The 26,007-nt window shown below is 42.8% G+C and overlaps 3 protein-coding genes across 6 annotated transcripts; 1 reads left to right on the top strand and 2 right to left on the bottom strand.

The window, feature by feature from the left end:
• Positions 1-374: 374 nt before the first annotated feature.
• LOC122625090 (syntaxin-binding protein 5) lies at positions 375-22,865 on the bottom strand. 4 transcript variants are annotated; one of them, XM_043804979.1, is made up of 24 exons: positions 22,523-22,861; positions 20,332-20,379; positions 18,021-18,584; positions 17,628-17,725; positions 17,365-17,553; positions 17,094-17,228; positions 16,950-17,013; positions 16,527-16,734; positions 16,367-16,442; positions 15,971-16,125; positions 15,612-15,793; positions 15,059-15,541; positions 14,833-14,975; positions 13,245-13,422; positions 9,188-10,103; positions 2,590-2,706; positions 2,383-2,505; positions 2,196-2,315; positions 1,651-2,112; positions 1,409-1,517; positions 1,256-1,342; positions 1,094-1,189; positions 895-1,019; positions 375-829 (listed from the first exon to the last, which is right to left on the bottom strand). In XM_043804979.1, the coding sequence occupies exons 3-24, from the start codon at positions 18,141-18,143 to the stop codon at positions 573-575; spliced, it is 4,446 nt and encodes a 1,481-aa protein (XP_043660914.1). In that variant the 5' UTR covers positions 18,144-18,584; positions 20,332-20,379; positions 22,523-22,861; the 3' UTR covers positions 375-572. The 4 variants fall into 4 exon arrangements, with proteins under 4 accessions (XP_043660914.1, XP_043660915.1, XP_043660913.1 ...); XM_043804980.1 differs by lacking the exons at positions 9,188-10,103; positions 20,332-20,379 and adding an exon at positions 4,699-5,335 and having other exon boundaries at positions 22,523-22,865; XM_043804978.1 differs by lacking the exon at positions 20,332-20,379.
• A 433-nt stretch (positions 22,866-23,298) lies between these two features.
• On the bottom strand, positions 23,299-24,464 carry LOC122625092 (putative glutathione-specific gamma-glutamylcyclotransferase 2). The gene has a single exon (XM_043804982.1). It carries the CDS (start codon positions 24,392-24,394, stop codon positions 23,459-23,461), a length of 936 nt encoding a protein of 311 aa, XP_043660917.1. The 5' UTR covers positions 24,395-24,464; the 3' UTR covers positions 23,299-23,458.
• A 243-nt stretch (positions 24,465-24,707) lies between these two features.
• LOC122623979 lies at positions 24,708-25,964 on the top strand. The gene is made up of 2 exons (XM_043803391.1): positions 24,708-24,872; positions 24,937-25,964. The coding sequence occupies exons 1-2, from the start codon at positions 24,844-24,846 to the stop codon at positions 25,805-25,807; spliced, it is 900 nt and encodes a 299-aa protein (XP_043659326.1). The 5' UTR covers positions 24,708-24,843; the 3' UTR covers positions 25,808-25,964.
• The last annotated feature ends 43 nt before the right edge of the window (positions 25,965-26,007 follow it).

Below are 26,007 nucleotides of genomic sequence, written 5' to 3'. Positions count from 1 at the left end.
GATATCAAAGAACGATAGGCACAGATAGGTATGAACGACCCGCGATAGTTCGCTACGGCACACTGAAAACTATCAATTGGAATTGCCTTCGCGACTCTTCGGCGATTTCCAACACTGTTTCGCGCGGTAAATTCAAATGGGGAACTGGAAACACTTTTCACTCGTGTGCTGCTGTGACCTTCTAATCTGAAACTAAAGTCTAAACAGAGTTGTTTTTAACCATTTTGGGTCAGCGCTACAAATTTATAAAACCAAACAAAATAAATAAATAAAATACTTTTATTTCCCCGCGATGTCCATCAATTCAATAAGACGCCACAGTGACTGTTTTTTGGTCTATATATTTTTATTAAAAACAGTTTTTTTTGGTTGGTTTTTCTCTTTCAGTTTTTTTGTTTTTGTGAATTTTCGGTTTTTGTTGTTTTTTTTTTGTTGGTTTTTGGTTTTTGTAAATAACGTGACGACTTGAAAACAGAAATTAAATAAGTGTACTTTACTCGTAATGTAGTAGAAAGTGTTATAAAAGCAATATTACAATAACTGTGGTAGAATTGGCTCCTAAAATAGATATTTTACAACTGATACCACTTCTTGTCTTTATATTTAAGCATTAATTGATGCGCAGTGCCGCTGAAATCTTGAGCAGTGTTGGCCATGCGCTCGGCGCGCTCCTCCAGCAAATTTAGCTTCTCGCCACGCTCCATGGCCAGCTGGTGCGCCCGGCTGATCTCCGATGCGGCGGTGGAAGCCCTCTGGCCGAGCTGCTCCAAATTGGGGCCGGGTATGTGCCGTGCCACCGATCGATTCGGTTTCCCGCTCTGCTCGCCAACTGCACGGATTGGGATGGTATGGATTATTTAAATGATTGATGGAAATGTTTGCCCATCTACTCACATAGCTCCTCGCGATCCAGAAGTTTGGCGCCACCACCAAATAGACCCTTGAAGAAACCCTCCTTCGGCTGTTCGGGCATTTCGTGTACCGTATATAGTTCACCCATCATCTCCAAAATAAATTGACTTGAAAAGGGGGAAGAAATACAAATTAATATGCCGTGTATAAAGTACAATGATTTATGCTTGTTTTGGGTTACCAAAATTCCGATGATATCGTGAATTTTTGAATTTCGGTGGGCGATGCCATGTACAATCCATGACCTTTATGACTAAAGCAAAATATTTTTGATATTCTGTGGAAAGGAACAAGGTTTATACAAAAAATACAAACAATAAGGGTATATTTGCTTATAACTTACTGAGTTGTATCTTCATGAACAATGATCTGTTGACCCCATATCGAAAGCATTGGATCCACAATTCCCTGTTTACATTTTGTTTGAAAACTAAGCAGACGATAAAACCATTAGTACTGAAAAAAGGTTTGAGTAGCTTTCAAGTGTGCGGCTCACCTTAGTTCCATAAGTGGTAAGAAATCAGTATCCAATAACAGTTTTAGACTAGGAAGACTATGTACCATTAGATGGCCATTCGAAAGATAGGTTGCTAAGCAAGAGCCATCTGGAATGGAGGGAATGTTTAGTAGACGTTACTCTTCAAAGATACTTAAATATTAAAATTAAAATATATGCGATGAAGGCTGCAAGGCGACAGCTTCATCGTTTACAACAAGCTTAAATGCCCCAAGAGTCACCTTTCATCGTGATAGTTTCTGCCTTGACTGCAAAATCCATTTCCGATAATTGTATGCGGTTGATGCAGCACTGGTTGGCGACATCGAAGACTTTTGTTTGCTTCTCGCTTGCGATAACGATGTATTGTCGATCGGTGAGAGTTTCCAGGCCGGTGCTCACACTTCCGCTGATGCCGCTGCTGCTGGCGCTGCTGCTGCTCATACCGCCGCCGCTGGTGACACCGCTTCCACCGCCGCCGGCCGCTCCAACCGTCGATCCTGCTCCGGCACCACCACCACCGCCGCCAGCTGTCCCGCCGGCGGCTGCACCACCACCACCCGCCGCACCACCGACGGCACCACCAACGCCGCCAGCTCCTCCGCCTGCGGACGCACCACCCGCGACCGAAGTGTTTGATAATGTATTGGCAGTTGTCGGTGTGAATGTGGGACTGGTGCGGCTGCTGCTCTTTGTGGGTGTGCCTTTGAAGCATATGTACAGAGGTATATGGATTAGTCAAAGTGGGTCAAATCCAAAATGGGTATGAAGTTGGGGTGGTGCTTACGGTCTTTGTTGTCCCTCTTCTCGTCACGCCAGGTCTCAAACGTATAGGGTATGATCGAACCGTATGAGTCTAAAAAAGACATGGAAGTTATGGATCCTTTGAGTCGTACCACGGGGCCACCTGAAGAACGGAGGATATTTATGTATATGTTTTAATCGTTATTAAATATAGGTGCTCAATCACTTACCATTTATTGTTATCAATACTGGCTGAGATTTGCGCACATCTCGCTCGGGCATCGTGATGAACAATGTCAGTATCGAACCGAAACTAGTTCCAATCCACAAAGTAGGAACAAGTGTCAAAATATCTAAATAGAAGCATTGTTAAATATATATAATATACCATGATATAAGATGTAAGTTATGGATCTACGATCACCGATTAGTCTTACCATTTCGTTTTGCATAACTCTCGATAAAAGCTAAACAGGTAACAGATTCAGAGGAAGACATATCAATGCTGGACATTGACGATGATCTGGATCTTGAGAAAGTTCCATCCAATTTATCTGTAATTTATTCGGGTTTGGTTTGGGGAATCAGAAATTGGTTTTTGGTTTTTTGGTTTTTGATGGGATTGTATGCCATAGATAGAAGAAAGAGATAAATAAACGAGTTACATTAAAATCGTTACATACGTTCATAAATATTGTGAAAAGAGACAGGCGGATATAGAAATAGAGAGAGATAGAGTGATAAAGAGAGATAGAGATAGATAGATAGAGAGAGAGAGAGTAAAAGCGGCGGGCGGTAGTAGGCAAAACTATTGCTTAGATATTTAATCGAATTTTCTTTATTATCTAATTGCAATTGCGATTTTGCGCTGTTATTATTTTTTGTTTACTTTTTTTTTTAGCTGCACAACACTAAAGTACCGCTAGACTGCCTAATTGTTGTTAATTGATCTATATGTGTTTTGCATGTGAATGTGTTCTTTAATGTTGTTTTCGGTCGCTCGCAGAAGTTGAGTGTTTCAAACAATATTATTAACATATTAAATGTATATTTTTGCAAAGTAAAAGTTTACGTTTCAGTTTACATTTAAAACTTGTGAAAGCATTACCATTAGAAGAATGCAAAACATTTATTATTTAATATAAATTTAAAACTGAACAGTTTTGGCATTTTGAATCTGTACCTGCGAGCGACTGTTATTTTGTAATATTTATTATTTTTGTACTATTTTCCGAGTAGCTTTTCCACGGAACTTTTCTAACTTTCTTGCTGTGAGTGCAATTTTGAAAGCAGCAGGCGACTTGACTAGGTAACGAAAAAAAATCTCAAAAAAATTACGAGTGAAAGTTGCTTGCATGTGTGCTTAGCTAGGCGTTTGTATGGATGTGTGTGTGTGTGCGTGTTAGTGTGCATGTGTGTGTGAGGACTATGCATAAGTTTAATTATTTTGCCAATACAAAATCAGATCTTGTTGTACTCTTTTCCAAATGTATCTTTATAGAAATCCGGTAAGTCTTATTCTTCATTTAGTTATTCGGTTTCAAATGCAAGTACAAATACCGAGTCAGAAGATATATATATAGAGAGAGAGAGAGAGAGAGAGTGACACAGAGCGAAAGAGACAGACATAGTGGGAGACAGTAGCAAGAGGTAGAGGATAAAGTGAGATAGTAAGAGTAAGGAAAAAGAGACAGCGAGCAGAGAGCGAACGAGCGAGCGAGAAAGATCGAGAGAACATATTCATATGCACTGTTATAACTAGATTGTTTTCTAGGGCTAGAGAAAGACAGAGAGAGAAATAGAGAGAGAGAGCGAGCGAGCGAGCGAGCGAACGAGCGAGAAAAAGAGACAGACAGCTCCAGCCATCGCCCCCCCTCACAAAAACCCCATGAAACAAAAGTATTCATATATACTGTAACATAAATATAATCAAAACGGAATATACCAAAAATTTCCAAAAATTGCAAATTCAACACGCACACACACACACATACACACCAAAATACGCAGACAGACACGCACATATACAGAGGAAGGGGGCGGGGCCACAAGCAACGTGCATCGTCTGCTGTCCATATTCATGTGTGTGGGTGTGTGTTCGTGTGCGTGTGCGTTTGCTTGGTTGTGTGCGTATGCGGCGTGACCGTGTGTGTGCGCGAGAAAGAAAGAGACAGACAGAGACACAGTCGAACTTCTAAACTGCCATTGCCACTGCATTGCAGATTAATGCCCGCATTTATATGCTGCTACTATGCTCTGTTATAAAACACTCGTTGGTCGCGATAGAGAAGTTCAACTGCATTTACAGTGTGTTTGTGTGTGTGCGTGGTACACTGGTAAAAAAAATGTATGCAATTGGTTGTTCATGACTAGAGGTGCAATCTGATTATTTGGTTGGTTGCTGTTTAGGTCGTTTTTGCTGTTTTTTGCTGTTGTTGTTGTTGCTTGTATTGCTTGCTGATATATTTTGGTGGTTGTTATTGTTGTTGTTGTAGTGGTTGCTGTTAGCTGTTGTTTACTGTAGTTGTGCTCTGTTGTGCTCCCACCTTGTGATTTGGACTTTTTTAGGGATTCGTACGATGTCACTGACTGCTGTTGCTGTATAACGGATGTTTGATGCGGATACGGATGCGGATACGGATGCGGATGCTGATATTGATGTTGTTGCGCACCTGCACCGCTAGCACCACCACCACCGCTTGAACCACCGCCGCCGCCGCCGCTGCCGCCAGCACCACCAGCACCACCACCGCCGCACTCGCCGCCCCATGGATCACAAGACGCCTCAAAAGATTGCTGCTGCTGCTGCGATTGCTGCTGCTGTAACTGATGCAACTGTTGCTGCGACACCTGTTGCTGCTGTTGCGGCTCAGCCGCACCACCAAATCCACCGCTAATCGCACTGCTAATACCACCAACACCAACACCGCCACTAGCAACACCCGCACCTGCATCGTCGGCACCGTAAATGGAGGATCCCGCCAATGTTGCTGCTCCCGCTGACGTCGATGTTGCATGATCACCAGGATCACCCATCGATTGTTGTTGCTGCTGCTGCTGCTGCTGTTGTTGCTGCTGCTGTTGCTGCTGTAGCTGCTGCTGTTGTTGTTGCTGTAACTGCTGCAACTGTTGCTGCTGCTGTTGCTGCTGCGTTGCTGCAGTTGCAACTCCGCTGCCGTTGATCTGAGCAATTGCAAAATATACATAAACAATAATTGTGGGAGACATGGGAGAGAGAGATAGAGAGATTCACACACATAGTCAGAGATAGAGAGAGATAGATTGAAAGAAAGACAGAGAGAGAGAGAGAGAGACAGAGAGATAAATGCACTAAATGATTGAATGGCCATCTCTTTCACATCACGTTGATTTGGTTACTTTTTCGAGTTTTGTTTCCGTTTATTTTTGCAATTTCATCTGTTGTTCTATTTTTGTGCCGAGTGGTTGTGGTTGTGGCTGTGGTTGTGGTTGTGTGGGTGTGATCTGTGTTGGTGTGCGCGTTGGTGATGACAGTGTTGCATACTTTTCAGAGACACTCAACAAAAGAGTTAGCGAAACTAGTGTTCAAACAAGGAGAAATTTCAGTGAGTTTATGTACAGTGAAGGCTGGCTAACTTTCAGCGTTAGATAACCAACTAAAATCTAATTTTGATATTGTAGTTATAAAGATTAATTTGCAGCCTACATGTTCGTAGTGCATTTTAGAATTATTAACCCGGTTTCTGTGCGTTTTTCTTTATTCCTAACAAAAGTGATTTGTTCTGTTGAATTTGAATAATTGCCAATTTTCTACTGTAAATAGAGCTGGAATATAGCAGCATAATTTTGTTTGTGTACTCTATTTCCTCTACAACTGAGCATTCAACGCCTTTCAATGGTGATTTTTCTAATTGAACACTAAAAATGTGTTATATACAACTAATTTTTATTTCAAAAAACAAATACAACTATTTTGTAAATAAAAAGCAATAAAGTGAATTACTCGTTTTACACCTTTGATTTGAACCTTTTTGTTTATTTGCTGTTGAAATTATATTGAAATCAAAAACTTACTTTTCAACTTTATTAGGAAATCAGTCTTTTTAACTCGTTTCTTATTTGACACAAAGCTTTTCTAGGTAAGAAAAATTAAAGATACATAAGCATGAGTGTATTTAAATAAAATTAAAAACATAAGTGTATTTCGTCCTCACTAGCAAGCGATCACTGTAGTTGGAAGTGCGTGTTTTGTTATTCGATCAATTTACAGTGTTGTCCGCTGATCGTGAATCGTTTGTCGTTAATCGGTTCTTTTTATGGTGCATAACAATCAAGCGGTGGGAATTTTGATTGGGACAAATACAAAGGCGTTTGATGACAATTTAATGTTTGTAATAAGTAATCAGTAAGAAGTGCAAGTTGTGTGTTTACACTTAATATTCCTTTAAAAGGTTATCGAATAATCGAGTATTCGATCACAACACAAATACGAGTACACAGCGAGAAACGGAGGCGTCGTTGCAGTGGTGGTGGGTGGGTGACATTGATTGACAGTGATAAACATAGGATACAATCAAAACACGAGAACACGATAATAATTATTGGGTGATCATAGCAAGAATAACATTTGATTAGAATACTTTGGAAAACATATGTTATGAGTTGAAATGTAAGTACATAAAATACGAGCGAGCAGAGAGAGACAGAGAGAGAGAGAGGTTAGACAGATATATAGAGCGAATACAGGTTGGTGGGTCTCGGGTTAGAACGAGAGGTAGATAGACATGTGGTTATGCGGGCGTATAAATTGGCTGTTATAACATATGAATAAGAGTCGATATAAAAGTATTGAATTATGTATGTATATATATATTATATATGTTGTAGCTTAGCTAATTGATCTCTCTTCATCGTTTTGCAACATCTTGTTTTGGTTGGTATTGTAAATATGTACAAGTCAGATATTGTGAGGGTTGGGCAAAGCGCTAAGCAAAATTTAAATTGAAAATCAAAATAAAGGTAACGGTAAATTTGCTTATCGATAGCCAAAACACACATTCAATGGAACAATCGAAACGAGTATTATATTTTGATATAAACGTGGAAAAAATCGTAAAAATCGTAACGTAAGTTATCGATAGCCAGAGTCGGGGCCATCGATAGCAGAAAAAGACAACCAGGGGCATTGGGACATTAGGACACTGGGGGTGGGGGCTGGACCAAGAATTGGGACTGAAAACTTCGATGGGAGCACAACGTTTGAGCTTAAGCTCGCTATCAAAATTTGTCAGCACGATGAGTTCACATTGGCATCGATCAACAAATTGCAACCAGAAAACTGAGCAGACGGCACTTAGAGTGTAACCTTCTTGGAATGCTTACAGAATTTTCTTTCAGTGTCTTTGGCTGTGTGTGTGGGTGGTGTGAGTTCGAGTGGTGAACTTACAAACTAACACAGTTCACAGTGGCCAACGTACAACGATCAACATTTCATTTTTAAAATTTCGATTTTGATAACATTTTTCAAAATGCACTTTCATTTTGCACATTGCATACATAGAGTGTGTGGTGTTGTGATTTGGTGAATTGTGGTGATGTTCTGTTTGGCCTACAGCACCCGCTTTACATTGATTTCTTAGTCTAAAATGTATAAATATATCGTGTTTTCTTGCATACTGAGTAGTAAGTAATTTCAGAGCTTTATAGTTACATGTTGTATGTAGGTGTGATGGTGCTGGTTAGTGGTTGTTGTTCTTGTGTGTGTGTGTTTTTTTAGTGACTCGTGAGTTGTGGCAGTGATGATGGTGGTGGTTGTTAAATGATTTACCAAAGAACTTCCACACAATCACATACAGGCAGTTGTATTGCAGCTCTTCTGCATCCGATGCCTAGGTATTGAGGAGAAGAAGAAGCATAGATAAGAAATTTTTGGCAAAAATTTGTACTTTTTGTAAAGTTTTTGTTTGCTACATAGTTGTTGTAATTGATTAGGTTGGGTGCGTATGTGATTTTGTTGTTGGTTGCTGTTGTAATCGCATCACGTTGTTGTTGTAGATTGTTTTCAAGTGTTTTTTTTTTGTTTTTGGTTTTGTTTTATACATCATCATTTTATTGTCACGTTTTACTTGATTTTGGTTGTTGTTTAGATAAGCTAACTCTCTACAAAGTATGCTCTATACACAAAATGCAATTTTGGTTTTTGTTTCCGTTTCAAAAATCAACAAAATAAAAGCATCATCGGAATTTTGATTATCGTTCAGTTCTCATCTCTAAATCCGATATTGGAATATGCACATTTCTAGCTGCTTTATTGATTGGTTTCGGGGCTTTGGAAACAGGCGCTTGGACAAAGGAGCGGGGGTGCTAAGTATACATTAGTATCTCATTTGGTTTGCTATTTTCTACAGCTTGCAGCAACTAAAAGCAACGAAAAGCAAAGGCACAACACAAAACTGAAAGGAGAAAGTGAAAAACCCAAACAGAATCGACGACAGAACGCCGATGGTCGAGGAGAGAAAAAGAGAGAAAGGACTGGGTGGGAGAAAGGGTTTTGAGAGACGAAGAGAAAGACTGGAAATCACTTGCGACGTCGAGGACAAATGTACTGCGCTTATGCATAGATAGCTATTTATTTTTAAAAGCATATATGTAAGTATTGTCATGCAGTCCCTGGAAAAGCATATTTCAGGTCCCCGAACGTAAAAACCTGACGTGCCTTACTCAAGGAACGTATCTAACTTTATAGTCCCTGTTCGGGCGCCACTGTTAGGTACCATAGTATTGATACGCAGAGACCGCTAACACCTTCGCATAAACGCAGTAGAATCCCAATAGAGAGGACAAGATTTCAGTTCCGATTCGGACTCGTGATTTACAATCTGTCTGCCTGCCTTGCGACCACTCAGGAAAGAACTCGCTCGCTCGCTCTGCACAGAAAAGGTTCTGTTTTTTATGGTTAAGGGGGTTAAACCTCTGCCGTTTGGATACTTAAGGCACTCTCTGGTTTGTTATTTTGGCTAAGATGGAGTGTGATCCTTTCGCTGGGGCCATACTTACGTATCTTCTTGCCTCCAGCGCCGCCTCCTCCAATTCCACCACTGGCACCGGCCACGCCTCCTCCAGCGCCACCACCACCACCACCGCCCATCAGCGGTGAGACATCATTCTTGAGGTTTCGAGCACCGCCACGCGTATCTCGCGGCTGGTACTTAATGTTCGGAACGGATAGCAGTCGCTGATCGCGCGACTTCTCCTTGAACTTCTGACGGGCGGGCTTCAGTGGAGCTGGTGCATCCGCCAGTGGCAGGTTATTTGGCCGCTCCACCTCGATCCCAGCCGGCTGTTCAAAGTCCACCCGACGAATGCCGCTGGCGTTGCCGCTGCTGCTGGCGCCCTCATCGGGTGAATCAGTGGTGGAGGAGCGGAATTTGCCACGCACTGCCGGCGATGTTGATGCAGCTGCTGCAGCTGCTGCTCCCGCGTTGCCATGCGCCATATCGGCATCATCCAGGGACTCGTCCTCTTTGCCCTCGGGCGTTGGCTCCTCTTCGGTCGCCGGGGGCGTGGCGCCCTCCGGTGACACCTCCTTGGGCGTGTAGAAAATGGAGCTATTCTTTAGCGACTCCATATCGGTATTGACATTCAGGCCGCCAATCTTCATATTGACTTTCGATAATTGACGCTTCAAATTGAACGTTTTCCAGGACATGGACTTGCGTCTGTCCTGCAGCTCCTTGGGAGCCGCATCATCCCGCTGGGGACTCTTGGCCATCATGACCGCCGCCGATGCTGCCGCAGCCGCCGTTGCCGCTGCCGATCCGCTGAGCAGCGTTTCACGTGCACTATTCACCACCGGGTCCGGTGAACTCGGACGTGAGCTGGTTGCCGTCGCCACGCCATCGTGGGCCGTTGTTTCGCCGGCCTCCGGTACAAATTCGAGCGACGGACTATCCGGACTGGTCGTGTCGTTCAGCTAGATGAAGATCGGGATTTTTGAGGGGTAGGTTGCAGAGATTTAATTTTCGTTTTGCTTTCTGTTCGTTCAGGCAACAATAAGAAAAGTAGTAGTAGTGGTCGGTATCGACGGACAAGGGAATCTTTTTTGGGGGTGGGGGGGCTTCATGGAGATTAAGGGGTTAACATTCACTGCTTTTTTGGGTTACAGGGTGTTATTTTGTAGGTTATTTTTGTTTTGGTTTCTGTTTAATTTGTTCTCTTTTCTTTGATCAGCAAGCCCAAAGATGCAAAAATATAGCAGCAACAATTAAAGGCGAAAAGTTAATGTGGCGAGTTGGTTTTGAGGTGAATATAAGAAAAAATATGGTACAATGTTGTTCGACAAAAGTGTTAATAACAGGGGATAATGAGTGAAACATCATTGGTTATTATAAAATGGACACTTAATGATTTCCAAAATATAATTATACTGGTGTGGATTTAAAGTTTATACATGGTACTTCAAGTTTGTGGTAGAAGTCACATCAGCTGCCATTCAATGCAAAGTTTTGATGTTTAAGCAAATGTTGGACGCCCTAACAAAATAGTTTTTGAAATTCACTCAAGTTCATAGAAAGCTCAAACGATTTGCGAAAGCCAAATTTGCACAAGTTTCCCATTGAGTGTGTATGAATACGGATACGGCAGTTTGAAGTAGGTCACGAGAAGCGAAAAGCGGAAAAGTGAGAAATGAGTGCATGATAGGATGGGAAATAAATTTTGGCATGCTTTTGCAATGGATTGCGTTTCGCAGTTTTTCCCCCATATATATTTATACCACTCGTGGGGAATGGAAGCTGCGCATTCTTGTTGCTGCTTATTTGCGTTTTTGGTTTGCTCCAGTTTTTGGGTTTTTTTTTTGGGGTATGTTGGGTATTTTCTTTTACAAGGATAAACAGAGCTTAAACGGGGTTATCAGGTTGCTAAGGGGAGTTTGGGGGGAGGGGTGGAGTATTGTATCAACAATTTACAATTTAAACTTGATTTAAACTTGATATGGATTCGTTTGGTTTTCTTGTGGGTTAACAAACATCGGATGAGGGTTTAACTTTAGGCAACGACTTAGTTAGCTGATATACTTGGGGCGTATAGCAGTTTGATGCTAGGAGTGAGTGTGTGCAACACACACACACACACCCACCCACACACACATTCACATACGCATTGGCAAAACTCAAACACAAACACACACACGCACAGGCAATACAACGATTTTATTTGTTCGGATAGGTCTAGATTTAGAATTTAAAATGTAAAAAAAATCAACTACGGTCAATTATCAATTCGAATTAGGTAAAAAAATATGTATATCAAACATTGAATAATTTGTTAGCTGCATTGGTGGTGGTGGGTGGTTTGATTGTTGGTTATGTTACAAGACGTGTTCTCAGAAAAGGGGTGACAAAGTAAAAAGATCACACACATACACTTCATCAATTATTCAATCAATGAAGTTTGGTACACAAACACAGAGAAATAGAGAGAGAGAGACAGACATAGAGGCAGAGAGAGAGAGGAGGAGAAACATATTTATGTTGTCGCTGTTGTTTATGTTGTTTCGATTGTAATTGTTTCTTGGGTGTTCGCTAGGCACTTATTGTTCAGGCAAAACTCAGATCAAATCAACTCAACTCAAATCGAACCGAACCGAACCGACTCGAAATCGAACCGAATCGAATCGGAGGTAATCGAATAGGATTCATGAAATAGGATCGAATCGGTATCAAATCATACCACACATGTACATGTACAACAATCAAAGCGATCAATCGTGTCTATGCGATGGTCTTTGGCGTGGCAATCAAAACGGTTACACGAAAATAAAAGACACCAATCCAATCCATCCAAATCAATTAATTATTTATCATATCGTAGGCAAGCTTCGTGCAAAAACACAAACAAACCAAAAAAAACAAAAATAAAACCGAACAATAAGGTAAACATAGTTTTTACATGCTGCATTTAGTACGCTAACTGAGAGACAGAGACAGTTATATAAGCTTGTAAACGGAGACAGAGATAGGAGAGAGAAAAGGATGGCCACACTTAACTTGACCGTAAAATAACCCAATTAAAGTAAAAGGGATTCTCATTTTGGGGCTTAGATCGAAATTGTTTGTTGAGGGTCTAGTTAAGAGATAACTATATCAATATGATCTTCAGTTAGAGAGGCATGGTTAGTTATGGGCTGGAAAAGGGTTAGTTATAGTACATCTAAAAAAATACTTGATAGCAACTACCAAGCTAAACTAAAGCTAACGTTTCATATCCTCTTAGATATTCAGCAAAACATTTTGGTTATATTTGCTTGCTTGCTTGCATGTGGGTGTGTGTATATCTATGGTCTGGGTTCTAAATACTGGTGAGGTATTCCATCGGATTAATATAACAAAATGCCACAAAAATGCAATAGGGTGACAGCGAGGCAGAGGGAGAGAGAAAGAGATATAGAGAGACAGAGAGAGCGATAGGTTAACTAAAGGGAAAACGAAAACAAAAAACACAAACCAAAACAAAAGTTTCATTGGCTACAATTTTTAAAAGTTAGCTCATACATACGAGTATGTTTAAATATATATATATAGAGATTATATAATGTATATATCAATTTGGTTTTTTTTGTTAGTATGTGATACGTAATTAAAATTTCGTTCGTTATGTAATAAGTAAATATCGGTATGCATATAAAGTTCAAATATGTATATGTAAGATGTTTAGAAAAATATTGAGTATGTAACATGTTCAAATGGGCACTTGTTGGTCGGCGTGAATAGTATAAGTATCAAGTATACTAGTATCAGCATACATTTCGGTCTGTCTGTGTTCGCAGTGTTGCTGTGTTTCAATTCAAATCAATTGCGAATTCGAATGATCTGGTCTGTCTGTCTGTGTTGTTAGTGTGGCTGTGTTCCAATTCAAATCAATGGCGCATTCGAATTGAATGGTCTGTCTGTGTATTTCGTTATGCATTCGAGTGTTTGTTTGTTTGTTTGTACGCGCGGTTCACTGCGATTCGGTTATAAAATTGGTCTCGGTGCCAGAGAGAGACAGAGAGACTTACTGACTGACAGACAGAGAGAGAGAGAGTGAGAGAGAGAAAGAGAGCGAGGGCACTTACCTGATCTGAGCTGGGCGATCGGCTTTGCTCCTCTTTGTTTTCAATACGTTTTGGACTTTTTGGTGTTCGCGAGTAAGGATCATGTGCGCCATACAGATCGGGGCATGCAACACTCAATAGGCAAATTTTTTGGATTATATCAATTATGACAAGTCCATATTCGGTACCATAAGCCATTCTAAAAACAGAAAATATTCATATATATTTCCAAAATCAACTGCATACAAATCAACGTCACAAAACAAATGCGAGGAATCTATTCGTCATCAGGATAAGAACTTAGTATTTCGATAATACAACGTATACCAAGGTAATACAGATCAAAATCATAGTACGTAAAAATACATAGTTCCAAAAAATATAAAATAGCTGTCTCAAATACCAAAAATTTCAATAATTTAAGCTTTTCATTAAAAATTGCTACATATTATGCAATTAAGTTGTACTATTGTTTTACTCTATTCATTTATGGTATTTAGTAACAAAAATCTGCAATTAAATGTTTAAGATATTTAGAAAGTACTAACAAAAAATGAGCATAAGAAGAGTGCTTGAGAAAAATAAATATAAAAGCAAACTACAGTGCTTAGCTAAAGTAAAATAATTGAAAAAATAGCAAAATACTAATTAGTACTAGTACGTAAACGAAACGCAAAAGCATATTAATAAAAAAAACCAAAAAAAAAAAAAAGAAACAATATTAAATACCGAAACACAAATACGAAACCCTTGAAATCGAAAACTGAAAGACAAATGAATTATTTTGATGCGCATCATCACTCTCACACACGCGCACACACCAGGCACTAAAATACGAATCCGTCCGGTTTCGAGTCAGTCATGAGTACGTTGCTTTTGGGCCTTTTAGGCGGAGGAATCGGTTGGGGAATCGGTTTTCAGATCCGGAAAGGCAAAAGGTCTAATGGGTGGGTCACAAATCTGTCCAGAACTTCTTCTTTAGTTGCTTGTAACTAGCAAGAGACGTTGATTTGGTTTCTTTCGGTCTGCTTGCAACTGTTGCATACTACGGAATACACAACGCAAACAAATTCAACAAAAGCGGTGCACCTTGGGGGCGGGGCAGAGGCGTAGGCGGGTGGAGAGGGTGGTTGGGGGGGCGTGGCAGGGGTTATCAGGTTTTCTGGGCGGGCTTGAACACTCGTCGAGCGTTCGCGGCTACGTCTCAGGCGCTTTTCTCAGAGAACGTCATGCATATACGAATACAAACTAGACTACGGTCTAAGTAAATGTTTTTTTTTTGGTTTCGGTTTTTTTTTCTTTGGGGCAGGGTTCAGGGAGCTAGTTTCTTTTAAGTCCGCTTTCCTGTGTCCTTTGTCTGGTGGGTAGTTGGGTGGCTTTGCTCTGGGCTGGTTGTTGTTGGCGGCTGGGAGCTGCTTGGGGCTTTTGGTGGTGGTGTGTGTACGTGTGTGGCTGGATCGATGGGCAGATGGATCGCTGGATGATCGGATGGATTGAAGCGAGTGTCTCGGGGATGACGGGATTAATGGGATGAACAGTTGGCTGGCTGGCTGGCTGGCTGGATGGATGGATGGATGGTTGGATGGGTGGCAGCAGCTGCGCTACTTACAGGCCGTAACTGGAGCTGATGCACAGCGAGGTGACCTGCACGTTCCGGCGATTGGGTCCGGTGGTGAGGCAGACCAGCTGCGACTGGAAGCCCGGCGGCTTGCGTTGCGCCCCAAAGCGCACCTTCAGCGAACACTCGGCCGTCTGCAATGAGTATGTGTACGTGGGGGAATCGAGAAATTAGCAGGGAGCTTTGGTAAGGAAAAACATCCACAAGCTATCATTACCTTATCCGAATCACTCGACTCAGCCTTCTGCACTTGATGGCCCGTTAGAAAATCGCATTCGGGACTCGTCCCATAAATGTCATCAAAATTCTCATAGAGTATGGGTATCTCCAGCACCAGTACCTCCGACGTGGACTCCACTTTGCGGAACTTGAAAAGCATCACCTGTCCCATGGCGCCGGCCACACACAGGCGTCGCGACTCCGAGCAAAGGAAGATGAGGTGCACCGCCAGCGGATTATCGCTTTCCGGATGCGAGTGGGCGACGTGGGAGCGCGGCTTCTCGAACATCTTGGCTGTCTTCAGCTTATAGAGGATCTGCAGCGTGCCGGCACCGGAGTCCCAGAACTTGAGGCTGCCGTCCTGGTGTCCGGTGATCACGATCTCCGAATAGCTGCACGACGCCGGCGACCACTCGCCACCGGATATCGGCCATTCGCGCTCCGAGAAGCAGCTCTTTTTACTTGTCGTTGTGCGACCAACCTTAAATCACAAGAATAATTCAATCAATAGAAGGGTATGCAACCAAAATGGTAATGGGGGCAAAACTCACTGAATAGAAAGCAGGAACCAAATCCGATGGGCAATCGGTTAAATATGTGCAACATGTAACAGGTGATTCGTGTAAGTCCATTGGATAAGGCGATTCAAAACATGGAAAACCGGGTGTTAATAAGTCTATTAATACTAAGTCGTATTGCAACAGCACGGCAATAGCATACGGCTCCTGGGTCTCTGTAAAGGCAACCAAACACCAAGTAAGTAAATCATTTCATAATACATAGCTGACATAGCCAACGAGTCTACAGAATACAATCACAGTTTCTCAAAATGTTATATATATCGTTTATAAATATGCTCGGTTGATCCTCTTCTTTTATGTTATTATATATTGGTGTCAATGAAACATACCGCAGGGCCAGGGATTCTCGCAGAGTGTTATGAAATCGCAAACGGCGTGCTCCATCTCCAGCACCGTGGTGGCCTTGCCCACCATCACCGTGATGCAGTTGGACTTGGAGCCCTTCTCCGAGGGCATGCCGCCCGAGAAAATGGTGAAGGTTTCCCTGCGGCAAGCAAACGAAAAGATTATATATATATATTAAATGAGTCAAGATGTCATTATTCATTTGATTTATCGGCAATGAGCAATAAACAGTGAGTTTTATTGTTGAAATATTATTGTAAAATTGCTTTATGGTTATTACTCCAGAAATAGAGATAACGTCATAGGTTGTTCAGCTATCTCCGTGTAATATTAATAAAGTCTAATGGTAAGCAAATGATTTGCGAGTGCTTCTTACTCACCCAGTTGCGCTGGACTTCAAGTCAACTTTATAAATCGGTTTGCATTTCTCCGCATTGCCATCCTTGTTGATTTTAGCTAAGGCACACACAAACCGAATCAAATATATATAATTAGTATAATATATACTCGTATAATACGGATAATAGCGATGCAACTTACCATGCGGACAGACCTGCGACTGCGGCTTAGCCTGCGGCTTCGTGGGCCAGGAGCAAATGGAGCCATCCGTGTGCGAGGACACAAAATACTTGCCCTCGTAGTGCCAGGCCAGGGACTTGACGGCCTCGGCCGCCTGCCATCGCAATTCAGCGCATTTCGCCTTCAGATCCCACAGCACAAGCAGCCCGCACTCAAATGCAATAAGCAACTGTGCGAAAGAAAGCTCATCAGTTATCAAATATAATGCAATTTATTAGGACGGATGGCAGGACCACAAAAGAAGACATGTGTTCTTTAATTTAATGAAAACATCCTTATAACTTGGTTAGTAATCTGTTAAATACTTAAGCGATATATACATATACTTAGTTTCAAGCTTTAACGTCTTCTTGAGTGATTTGCTCATCCAAAGAAATGACTTACCTTGTTTGCATCCAATGGATTATCACATAACGCAATCACAGCACCTGGATGACTAGTTCTAACCCTGCAATTGGTTTGATGATAGGTATATGATTAGTATTTAATATGGTGGGTTCAGGTCGCCAAGGGAATAATTGGACTTACACTTCAATTGCTTTATTCCAGTTAATAATATAACCACTAAGTGCAAATGTATCTATGTGAACAACGTGTATGTTTCCCTTCTCGGTGCCCACGTACAGCCATTTGCTGCCCACAGGCAGGTGTATGCAAGTCACGCTGCAAGGGAGATGGAGATTATGTCATCAGGGGATATACATGTGTTGAAATATGTTGCGAATTAGCCAAGGTGATAACCCGTCTGGTAAGACCTTTAACTAACTTTAATGAAGTGACTTAATGAACTGGAACCTACCGCTCCCTCTGAAATTTCAGACTCTGCACAATGCGCGGTGTCTTTTGGCGAATGCTCCACAAGTGAATGGTGTCATCGGCGGTGACGGTGACCAAGGCGCCCTCGTTGACCAGGAACTGGGCAAAGAGCACGGCGCACTCGGACTCGCCCTCGTGTTTGGCATGGGCATCGACACCAGGTCGTCCCAAACTGCATTTTAATGCATATAAAAGAGATGCGATTAATATGTAATGAAGAAAACGTTGTATTCAAGTAACACTTACATGCGAATGTAGCCCGATTTGTCGCCAATCGCTAGTAGCTTTTGTACTGGATCGAAGGCGAAGGATGTGGGCGAGTATGGAAAGCCATGGCGAAAGGTCTGCGATGAAGGGAATAGATTGCGTTAGACGGATTGAAGTGGAGAATATCGCTAAACTATTATTATACGAACTGAATTTTATATAACGATTAATCTTACTAATTCGCAAGAACATCGAATGTGTGTCGCATGTGTGACATCGGTTATAGCCGCGTGTGTCTTATGATAGATTCAAATCATTACAGCTACCAAATAAAACACCCGCTAGCTGCAACAGATGCCTTTCGATTAAGACACTTTCAACTCATATCACACTTATCGTATATACGAGTACATATGTATGTGTTGTGCTTACTTTCTTTAACGTAAAGTGATCGGCCTTGAGTTGCTCCTGGATCTCCTGCTCCTGTCGTGTGGCTTGGGGCTGAACGCTTTGTCGAAATCCATCTAGAACTCCTTTGAATGTGAACTTTTTCATTTTTGTAACATGAGTCGTCCTCGTGCTCCGGCTGCTCTGCTATCCACAGTTATGCGATGGGGGCTGCTCTGTTCTGCTCGCCCAAGGAGTAATGGTTTGCCAAATAGTTTCGGTGCACAGAGTGTGGGATAGTGGGAATAGTGGATAGTGGCCAGTGGACAGAGTGTATGGTGGTTTAGTGGGAAGGTAGTGCCGGGGTCGGGATGGGGGAGGTGATGATCCTGGTCCGAGGAGAACCGAAAAGTGTGGGGATTGGCTTCTTCCTCTGCCCCAGGCGATTCTCTCCCACGAGTCCTTGGTAGATTTTTCTCGTTATACTCTAGACACTGGTAGAGCTGTGCGTAATCGAAGCCAGAGGAGCCAGTGCTGCTCTGCGCTCGTCCTTGTTGTTTGGTTTACTTTTGAGATGTGAAACTAGGTTAACAGTAGTCGAAATATTTGCTGCAATGAGGGAGAGAATGGGAAAAGGACATCAAATTAAAGCGGATGGAAACAAGTTGAGAGCTTCAATTACAATATGTTCTACACTCTGTTCTGTATCCTAAGTGCTCCCTGAGGTCCTGTTACACGCACCATACATTTTTGGTCAAGTTTTGTTCCTATTGCTAGTATACATGGTTTTTTTCTTTTTGTAAAAGGTTATACAAATCTCTAGAGGTTTGAAATCACATGTAGAGGTGTTTAAAAGCATGCAAATCTGCAGCCTTCAAATATTTTGTTGCATACTTGTGGGCATTTTAATCTTCCAGCTGTTTAACATTTAACACACTTTTATTTATATTGATTTGAAAGACGACCTTAATCACAAAACTTGTTGAAATTGATTTCAATGACAGCTCAAATAGAAAATGTGCCTCCTTTTGGGTTTCTCTTGGTTTCCCGAAAGATTTGGTGTCCCAAGATTTGCATTGAAACGGAAACGGAAATAACGAAATGCCAATTTAGATATCGATACCAGCTGTAAATAGTCTGGATTGTTGGAATTAAATCGCTTTTTTTTACGTTCGCTTTGCTTTGTTTTCTGCGCTCTCTTCGATTTCTTTTGTTTTTCATTTTTGTATCGCCTGGCCTGGCGGATTACATAAACCTTGATTTCTATTCAGCCTTTTGACAATGGCACACGTAGATTAATTAAAAGCCATCCAAGCTCCCCTCTCCCCCCTATGCCAACCCGCCCCCCGCTGAGTGTGCGAGCGGGATGGCGCGAATGGAAGAGAATCAATCTGTATAACGGGATATTGCGATTGCAAAGGCGGATGTTGAATGTTAAGCGATTGTTTGATGTTAATTGAAAATCGTTGCTGCCACATTATGTTGCACAACGGGGGCAGGTTGGTTGAAATGCGCCGGGGGTGAGGGGTTGGCGGATATACTATATGGGAATATGGGTTGCCTATATATGCACTTTTTGATGGCACACAAATCGATTTTTTCGCACACTCGCACATTGCAAATGTCGTGTGTTGTTCAACTGCTACTCGGTATTCCTCCTTTTTTTTTGTGCTGTGTGTGTGTGTATGTGTGTGTATATTCTTGTTCTGTTTTCGTTCCATCATTTCTCTTGCCTCTTTTTGTTGCTATTTTTGCTGTCGCTATTCCTTTTTTTTTCGCTGCTTGTTTTATTCGCAATTGTTTACGCTTTGACAAACATACATACACGTGAGCACAAGGACATACATACACATATGGGTCGCCAGGACGAAATGCGCGCAACAGTGGGGCGAATAAAGCGAAGAAGAGTGGGTGGAGAAGGACAAGCAAATCGTTGGCATACTTTGAATTTAATTCCCGCAAACAAACATTGCAGAGGGGCTGGCTTGCGGGTGGGGGGGTTGGAAAGAGAGAGAGAGAGAGAGAGCAATATGTAGGGTGGCGCCTGCAGGACAACATGAGGTGTGACTGTGTGCGTGTGTCTGTTGATAATGACAGTGTGCTGTCCCCCTTCCACTCGTCCTAATGATGATTAAAATGCCATTGCTTTAGAGTAGAGGAGAATGCGAGTGGGTTTGGGCAGGGAGAGAGTGCGAGCGAGATGGAGTCGCAGGATGCTGCCCAAATCTGTGTATGTATGTTCGGCAGCTTCTATCTCGCTTCTACTTACTGCTGTGTGTGTGTGTGTATAGATAACCTCGATTTACAGATTTTTCACACACATAGGCACTGCTTGGCCCTGCTTGTTGCTACTCACATGTTAGCTACATCTTCTTCTTACGCTCCTGCTGCAGCTTCTTCTTCACTTAAACATAAAAAAAAAAAATTAATTTTTTTTTCAAATTATTTAAAGGATCATCGATAGTTTAATATACATTCAATGCACTGTGCTTTTCGCACGTCGACTTTAACGCCTATACACACACACAGTCACTGAATGGGCGCGCTTTTTGCAATGCCTTTTAGTTTTTCGCTTTAGTTTTTCACACTTTTGGCTTTACAATTTTTTTTTTAATTTTCAATATATTTTCGTGGCTTTCCGTTACAAGGGGAGAATAGGAAATATGCTAGTGCTTGGCTGGTCAGTTGTCGACTGAGCTGCTGCTGCTGCTGCTTTTACTGCTTCTACTGTCTCTACTGCTGCTGCTGCTGCTGCAAAATTGAGAACGAGAGCGCCAACGAAGAGGAGCTAACGATGCTGCTTTCTAGGATTCTCAACGTATGTAAGTATATGCGTGAGTATTACACGTACACACACACTCTAGCACTCTGACACACTGACTCTCACTCGCACTGCTTGCAATTTATGCTGATTGGAAATGTAACGGAATCAATCGCTGCTCCGCTTTTTGTTTAGCCTACTTCAAGGCGTTCGTCGTTGAATTTCCCTCGTTTTAATGGCACAAAAAAATCTCGGTTAGCTCCTGTTTATCCGTGCGCTTGTTTGTGTGTGTGTGTCGGTGCGCTTGTGTGTGTATGGCCAGCTGCCATGTGAGCGACTATTGCGCAGGCTTACGCTATTTCGCCCCCAAAAAACGTTTTTCGCGTACACGCTGGATGTCCTGCAACAACAACAAAAGCAACGGCTTGGGCAAAAACAATGCAAAATGTTTTGCGCGCGCGGTCACATGACACGAGTTACACACACACACACACACACAAATGCAGGCCAGTACAGCACACATACAACTGTAAAATTTGTTGAGGCAGCGCAGGAGCAGCACACACACATACCAATACAGCGTTTTAAAATTTTTTTCTTTTAAATTGTAGCTTTTTCTCTGGATTTACTTGGCGAAAACATCTGGAACAGATTTTTCTTTATTTATAGATATTTTGCAAATTTTTTTTATAGATTTTGGCTTATTGTTTGTGGTTTTTTTTTTAGGATTTGGGGAAAAATCAACGCCTGCGAACGCGTCGAATGCTCTACAGCGAAAAACTGAAACTGGCAACGTTTCCGCGCAGTTTCCACGACACGTGTTATACATACACGGAGAAGTACACACACACGCACACACAAACACACTGGCACGTCCTGAATATCCTGGTTATATGGTTATGCAAAGCACCAACGAGTCCGTATGGTTGTCGCTGGCTTTGATTTCGGTTTGTTGGCCCAATGCGTTGGCAACCCTGACCGAGGTTTTCCCTTGCTTTAACCAGGAATCGATACTGGTTAGGAGGCGAAGCTCCCCAAATTGCTTTTTTTCTTTTGTTTTTTTTTTTGAGAAAGCAAAGTAATAAATCCCACATGCGAGTACATACTAAAAAATGTAATCTGCTAAAATGTAAATACTGGCATACTCTCACAATTCATAGGACCTCTCGCTCTAACGCACAATGGTCGTGTGGAATTTTGCATGGTAATGGTAATGAGTTATGTGCCGTTATGCTTTATCCTTCTTGTGTGCGAGCCCATTATCAATAACTCAGCAAAGTAGGCAATAAAAAGGAGCTCCGAGCGAGATGGTTGTGTGGGGGAGGGGAAGGGGGGGAGCACTCTTGCGTCATGTTGGTAATGTTAATGTAGTCCAATAAGAAACTTGTTGGCAGGAGAAGAACAAGAACAATAAAGATAGAACAGTGACTTTCGCTGCTCTGATAAGAATCTGCTTGGGAGAGCAAAGCGTGCGAAAGGGAGCGAGTGATGGGAGAAGGGCGAGTTCAAATGATTCATCTGGAGCAGCAATAACAACCTAACGGTGATGTGATGGTTGATATTGAAAAGCAGCAAGCAAATGCAAACATGTTGTCATTCCAATTTGCATTTGACACACACACACACACGCAAACTCACATGCACACACACATATGCATAACACATAACATCATCGCAGCAGCAGCAGCAACGAAAACAAAAACAACTGCAACAATAACACATTCCGCAACACAACCACCCACTAAATACCAGCAAACCCCCCCGCAAACCATTAAACCCCGCCCACCTGTTTCATGGCGATTCACTCCGCTGTTGAATTTTTGTGGCGCTTGACCAATCCAATTGGATTGGCGAACCGAATCAGATCAGATCGACACGGGGGCGATAAACAAAAAACACAACGCAATGTTTAAACAAAAAGCACGACAAAACAAACGACAATTTCTCAAAATGTTGTCTCAACTGTTAGAGCTGTGAAAACTTCGACGACTGGGCGCCATCGATGAATACTTAACTTGGCTATAATCGATATCGCTGTTATCGATATTCTTCCGCGCAGTGTGACCAGCGGGGTATAACTAAATTATACACGTTCACTATTTACGGTATTCCCCGTAAAATTGAATTGAGTTGCCCGGAAACTTTGAACTAAAATAGTTTAAGTACGTTGCTCAAACTATAATTACAATTAATCGTACATTGGAATGAATATAAATGGTTAGTTTGCATCAAAAAAAACAAAATAAATGTTTAAATTCAATACGGAAACTGATAACGGCTGCACTGAGCACTATCTGAATACCGTGATTCCTAAATTATAAATTTAAAGATTAGATATTAATATTACTATCAACGTAGATTTATACTAACCATCCGGCCAAGAACGTGTTCTTTCTGATATTTTATGATTTGTATAACAACTACAGAAGCCATATATTTAATCATACAATATTCAATCATTATACCATAAATAACATCTTCACTTAAGTTTTAATAAGAAGATACATAAAATGTTTGTTTTAAATTTATATTTAAAATATGTCTTTATAATAAATAATGTTTAAAATTCATGACTGAAATCACAATCGTAATTCTGATTCGTCAGAAGCCTCTGTAACACGTCATTGCAATTGGTCTATTTGGAATGGTGCATCTAAAATGAAACTTCCAAGCCTTTTGGCATTTACAATAAATAGTCATTTTCTATTGGAATATGTGGGTGTCACGACTGGTTTTTGGCTTGCAGTGCTCCGTGGATCAACCACTCGCGACCGCCAGGCTTCTGGCATCGCTCCAAAAGCTTCTCCAGCTGCTGGGCCTGCTCCGCTAGCTGCTCCTGCTCCAGAATACCGGCTATCTCTTGCAACAGGGCGTGCCGTATTAGCTGGGGCTCATCCTCGGCAATGCAACGCCTCACGCATGCCACCAGTTCTTCGAGGTGCTCGTCTACAGCACCGGGAAAGAGCTGATCCATGGCGGCGGCCAAATTGAACAGGTACTCGCGATTGGGGCCACTGGGACCGGCCGAGCTGAAGATTTGCCTCGCAATACAGGGAACTTGCCACACATCGCCAGCATAGGAATCGTTCGCCTGCGTGGCCACGTACATGATCACCTGGATTGGTTCGGCACCGTCCGTTGGATACTCGTGGAACTCCAAGTTGCAGCGCTCGTATCCGTTCTTCTCCCGGTAGTCGAGATGGTCCAGCACAGCGCCCTTTTGACTAGCAGCTATGCGATAGGCCACACCGTACACGCGATCCTGGGCCGGATCGCCCGGCAGCAGAGTGACCACGCGACCAGGACGTTCGGGAATGCCCCGGTGATCGATGCTGTGCTGGTAGAAGCGACGCTTGAATCCCCAAACGAAGCCGCGTCGTCGGTCTATGTACGGGAAGTCCGCCTTCCACACCAACGACCCATAGCCAAAGATCCAGACATCTGCATCTGTGGCCGGCGGCGGCTCCAGTTGATTGCTATTTTCAGTGTCGAAGGTGCGCAGCATTGAGAATCCTTGGGTGAAATCGTGATCCGCTGACTTGCATCCATTTCCACTGGGCTCCGCGATTATGTTCGCGAAGAACTCGGTGTATATGTTGCCGGGCAGCTGATCCGCTGCAGAACTGCTGCCTCGCAATTCCCTCAGATAGCCCAACATCTCACCGGTGCTTCGTTAGCCGAATAATTGTGAAAATGTTTAATTTCCTTTTGGCAGCTTATCGTCAAAAGTTATCGACATCAGCTGATAGATTCTCGCCGATACTGCCATACTGCTTGGCGCGTACTTTGAACATTTGTTACAAATAATAGACTTTGTCGTTATATACCAGTTTCAATGCTGTTAAACAGACATTTAAATGATGTGAAAACCTAAGATTTTCATATGGTATGTTGGTAACTTGTATTTTTATACTAATCCTTCTACGTTACTTTTTTATTTCACAACAATATAGTCTGGCCACCCTGCGCTCGGTGAATGGAACAGCTGTTCGCCGCTATATGCATCCCGCTCGCACTCGCAGCGCTGAAGGACGGAATAAACAAACCGATTTTGAATCGGAATTAACTGAGAAATAACACCCCGGAAACCACACAACCCCCATCAAAATGTCCGGCAAGGACGATCGATCCAAGGAGTAAGTGCAACGTAACCACTCACCTCGCCAGTTCGCATCGCAACTAAGTATTCATCCGTTGCAGAAAGCGCAGGAACATGAAGCAGTACAATCATCACCATAAAAAGGAACAAGGGCGATCCACCACGTCGTCGGGATCGCCACCACCCACCTCCCGTCGCAGCATGGTAGATGTGGCGGACTCGAGCGATGAGCCACGCTTTGCCAGGCGTGGCAATTGGCAGTCCAGTGGAGCAGACCGCTCCTCGCTGGCACCGCAACGCAATAGGGACATGCTGGACACCCTGCCCAGCGACAACGATGATGTGGAGCAACTGGGCCTGGGCGGTGCACCCATCGATGAGAATGCCCGCGCCCAGTTGCGTGCTGGCGACTTCCAGCAGCTGGCCCAGTTTCCCAGCCTCGGCGGCGGCCACTTCACCTTTGGATCGGAGCGGGAATGGGCCAACGTGGCCGATGGTCAGACCAAGCTGCACACCAAGGCTGCCAGTGGTTACTTCACGCTGAACCTCACCCGCCTAAATGCGGGCTTGCAAACGATTCCGTTCTACAAGCGTATGGATTATCCGGCATCTTTGTTCACCCGTGCCCAGATTGTGGCCCAAGAGGAGGCCGCCGAACGGGCTGAGACAGTTTACCAGCAGCGCATTCTCAAGGACGCCAATGGGGGCGCAAAGTCTCGAGCTCCCTCTGCTAAGTCGAGTAAGGAGGTAGCCCCTGCAGCGGCGGAGAAACCAGCAGCTGCGCCTGCAGCTGAACCCGATGAACTCGACGAGCTGTTGGCCATGACCAATACGCAATTGGATATAGGTTCGGGAACCGTAGGACCCATCACGATGCCCATGCCCATGCCCATGGTGCAACCGGCGACGCCTTCCCCGGCAGCCAGCAAAAACGATGTGGAGCAATGGTTGGATTCCGTTTTGGATGAATAAGTAATGCGGGAGTTTATCCCAATGGTACAGCACTTTCCGGATTATTTCCAGAGCTTTCTAAGCTAGTTATGCCTATACGACATATTCAAATCACTAAGTGCTTGCCTTTAAGAAGTAGCGTTGATATTTGTATCATTAAACTTGTGAAATCTACAGTTTTCCCAATAACTTTATATATAAAGAGCTTTTTATTATGTACA

The sequence above is a fragment of the Drosophila teissieri genome, chromosome X, assembly GCF_016746235.2.
Source record: "Drosophila teissieri strain GT53w chromosome X, Prin_Dtei_1.1, whole genome shotgun sequence".
NCBI lineage: Eukaryota > Metazoa > Arthropoda > Insecta > Diptera > Drosophilidae > Drosophila > Drosophila teissieri.
The sequence above is the reverse complement of the archived record's forward strand: the minus strand, read 5'-3'. Positions and strand labels throughout refer to the sequence as shown.

What these genes read in the sequence shown, in the direction of transcription:
- LOC122623979 (XM_043803391.1), top strand. Translation starts at nt 24,844, where the DNA reads ATGTCCGGCAAGGACGATCGATCCAAGGA. An exon ending in AAGGACGATCGATCCAAGGA is followed by an intron (nt 24,873 to 24,936) that starts GTAAGTGCAACG and finishes CATCCGTTGCAG; the next exon opens with AAAGCGCAGGAACATGAAGC.
- LOC122625092 (XM_043804982.1), bottom strand. Translation starts at nt 24,394, where the DNA reads ATGTTGGGCTATCTGAGGGAATTGCGAGGCAGCAGTTCTGCAGCGGAT.
- LOC122625090 (XM_043804979.1), bottom strand. Translation starts at nt 18,143, where the DNA reads ATGAAAAAGTTCACATTCAAAGGAGTTCTAGATGGATTTCGACAAAGC. An exon ending in TTGAAGTCCAGCGCAACTGG is followed by an intron (nt 16,126 to 16,366) that starts GTGAGTAAGAAG and finishes TGCTTGCCGCAG; the next exon opens with GGAAACCTTCACCATTTTCT. An exon ending in AGTCGAGTGATTCGGATAAG is followed by an intron (nt 14,976 to 15,058) that starts GTAATGATAGCT and finishes TACTCATTGCAG; the next exon opens with ACGGCCGAGTGTTCGCTGAA.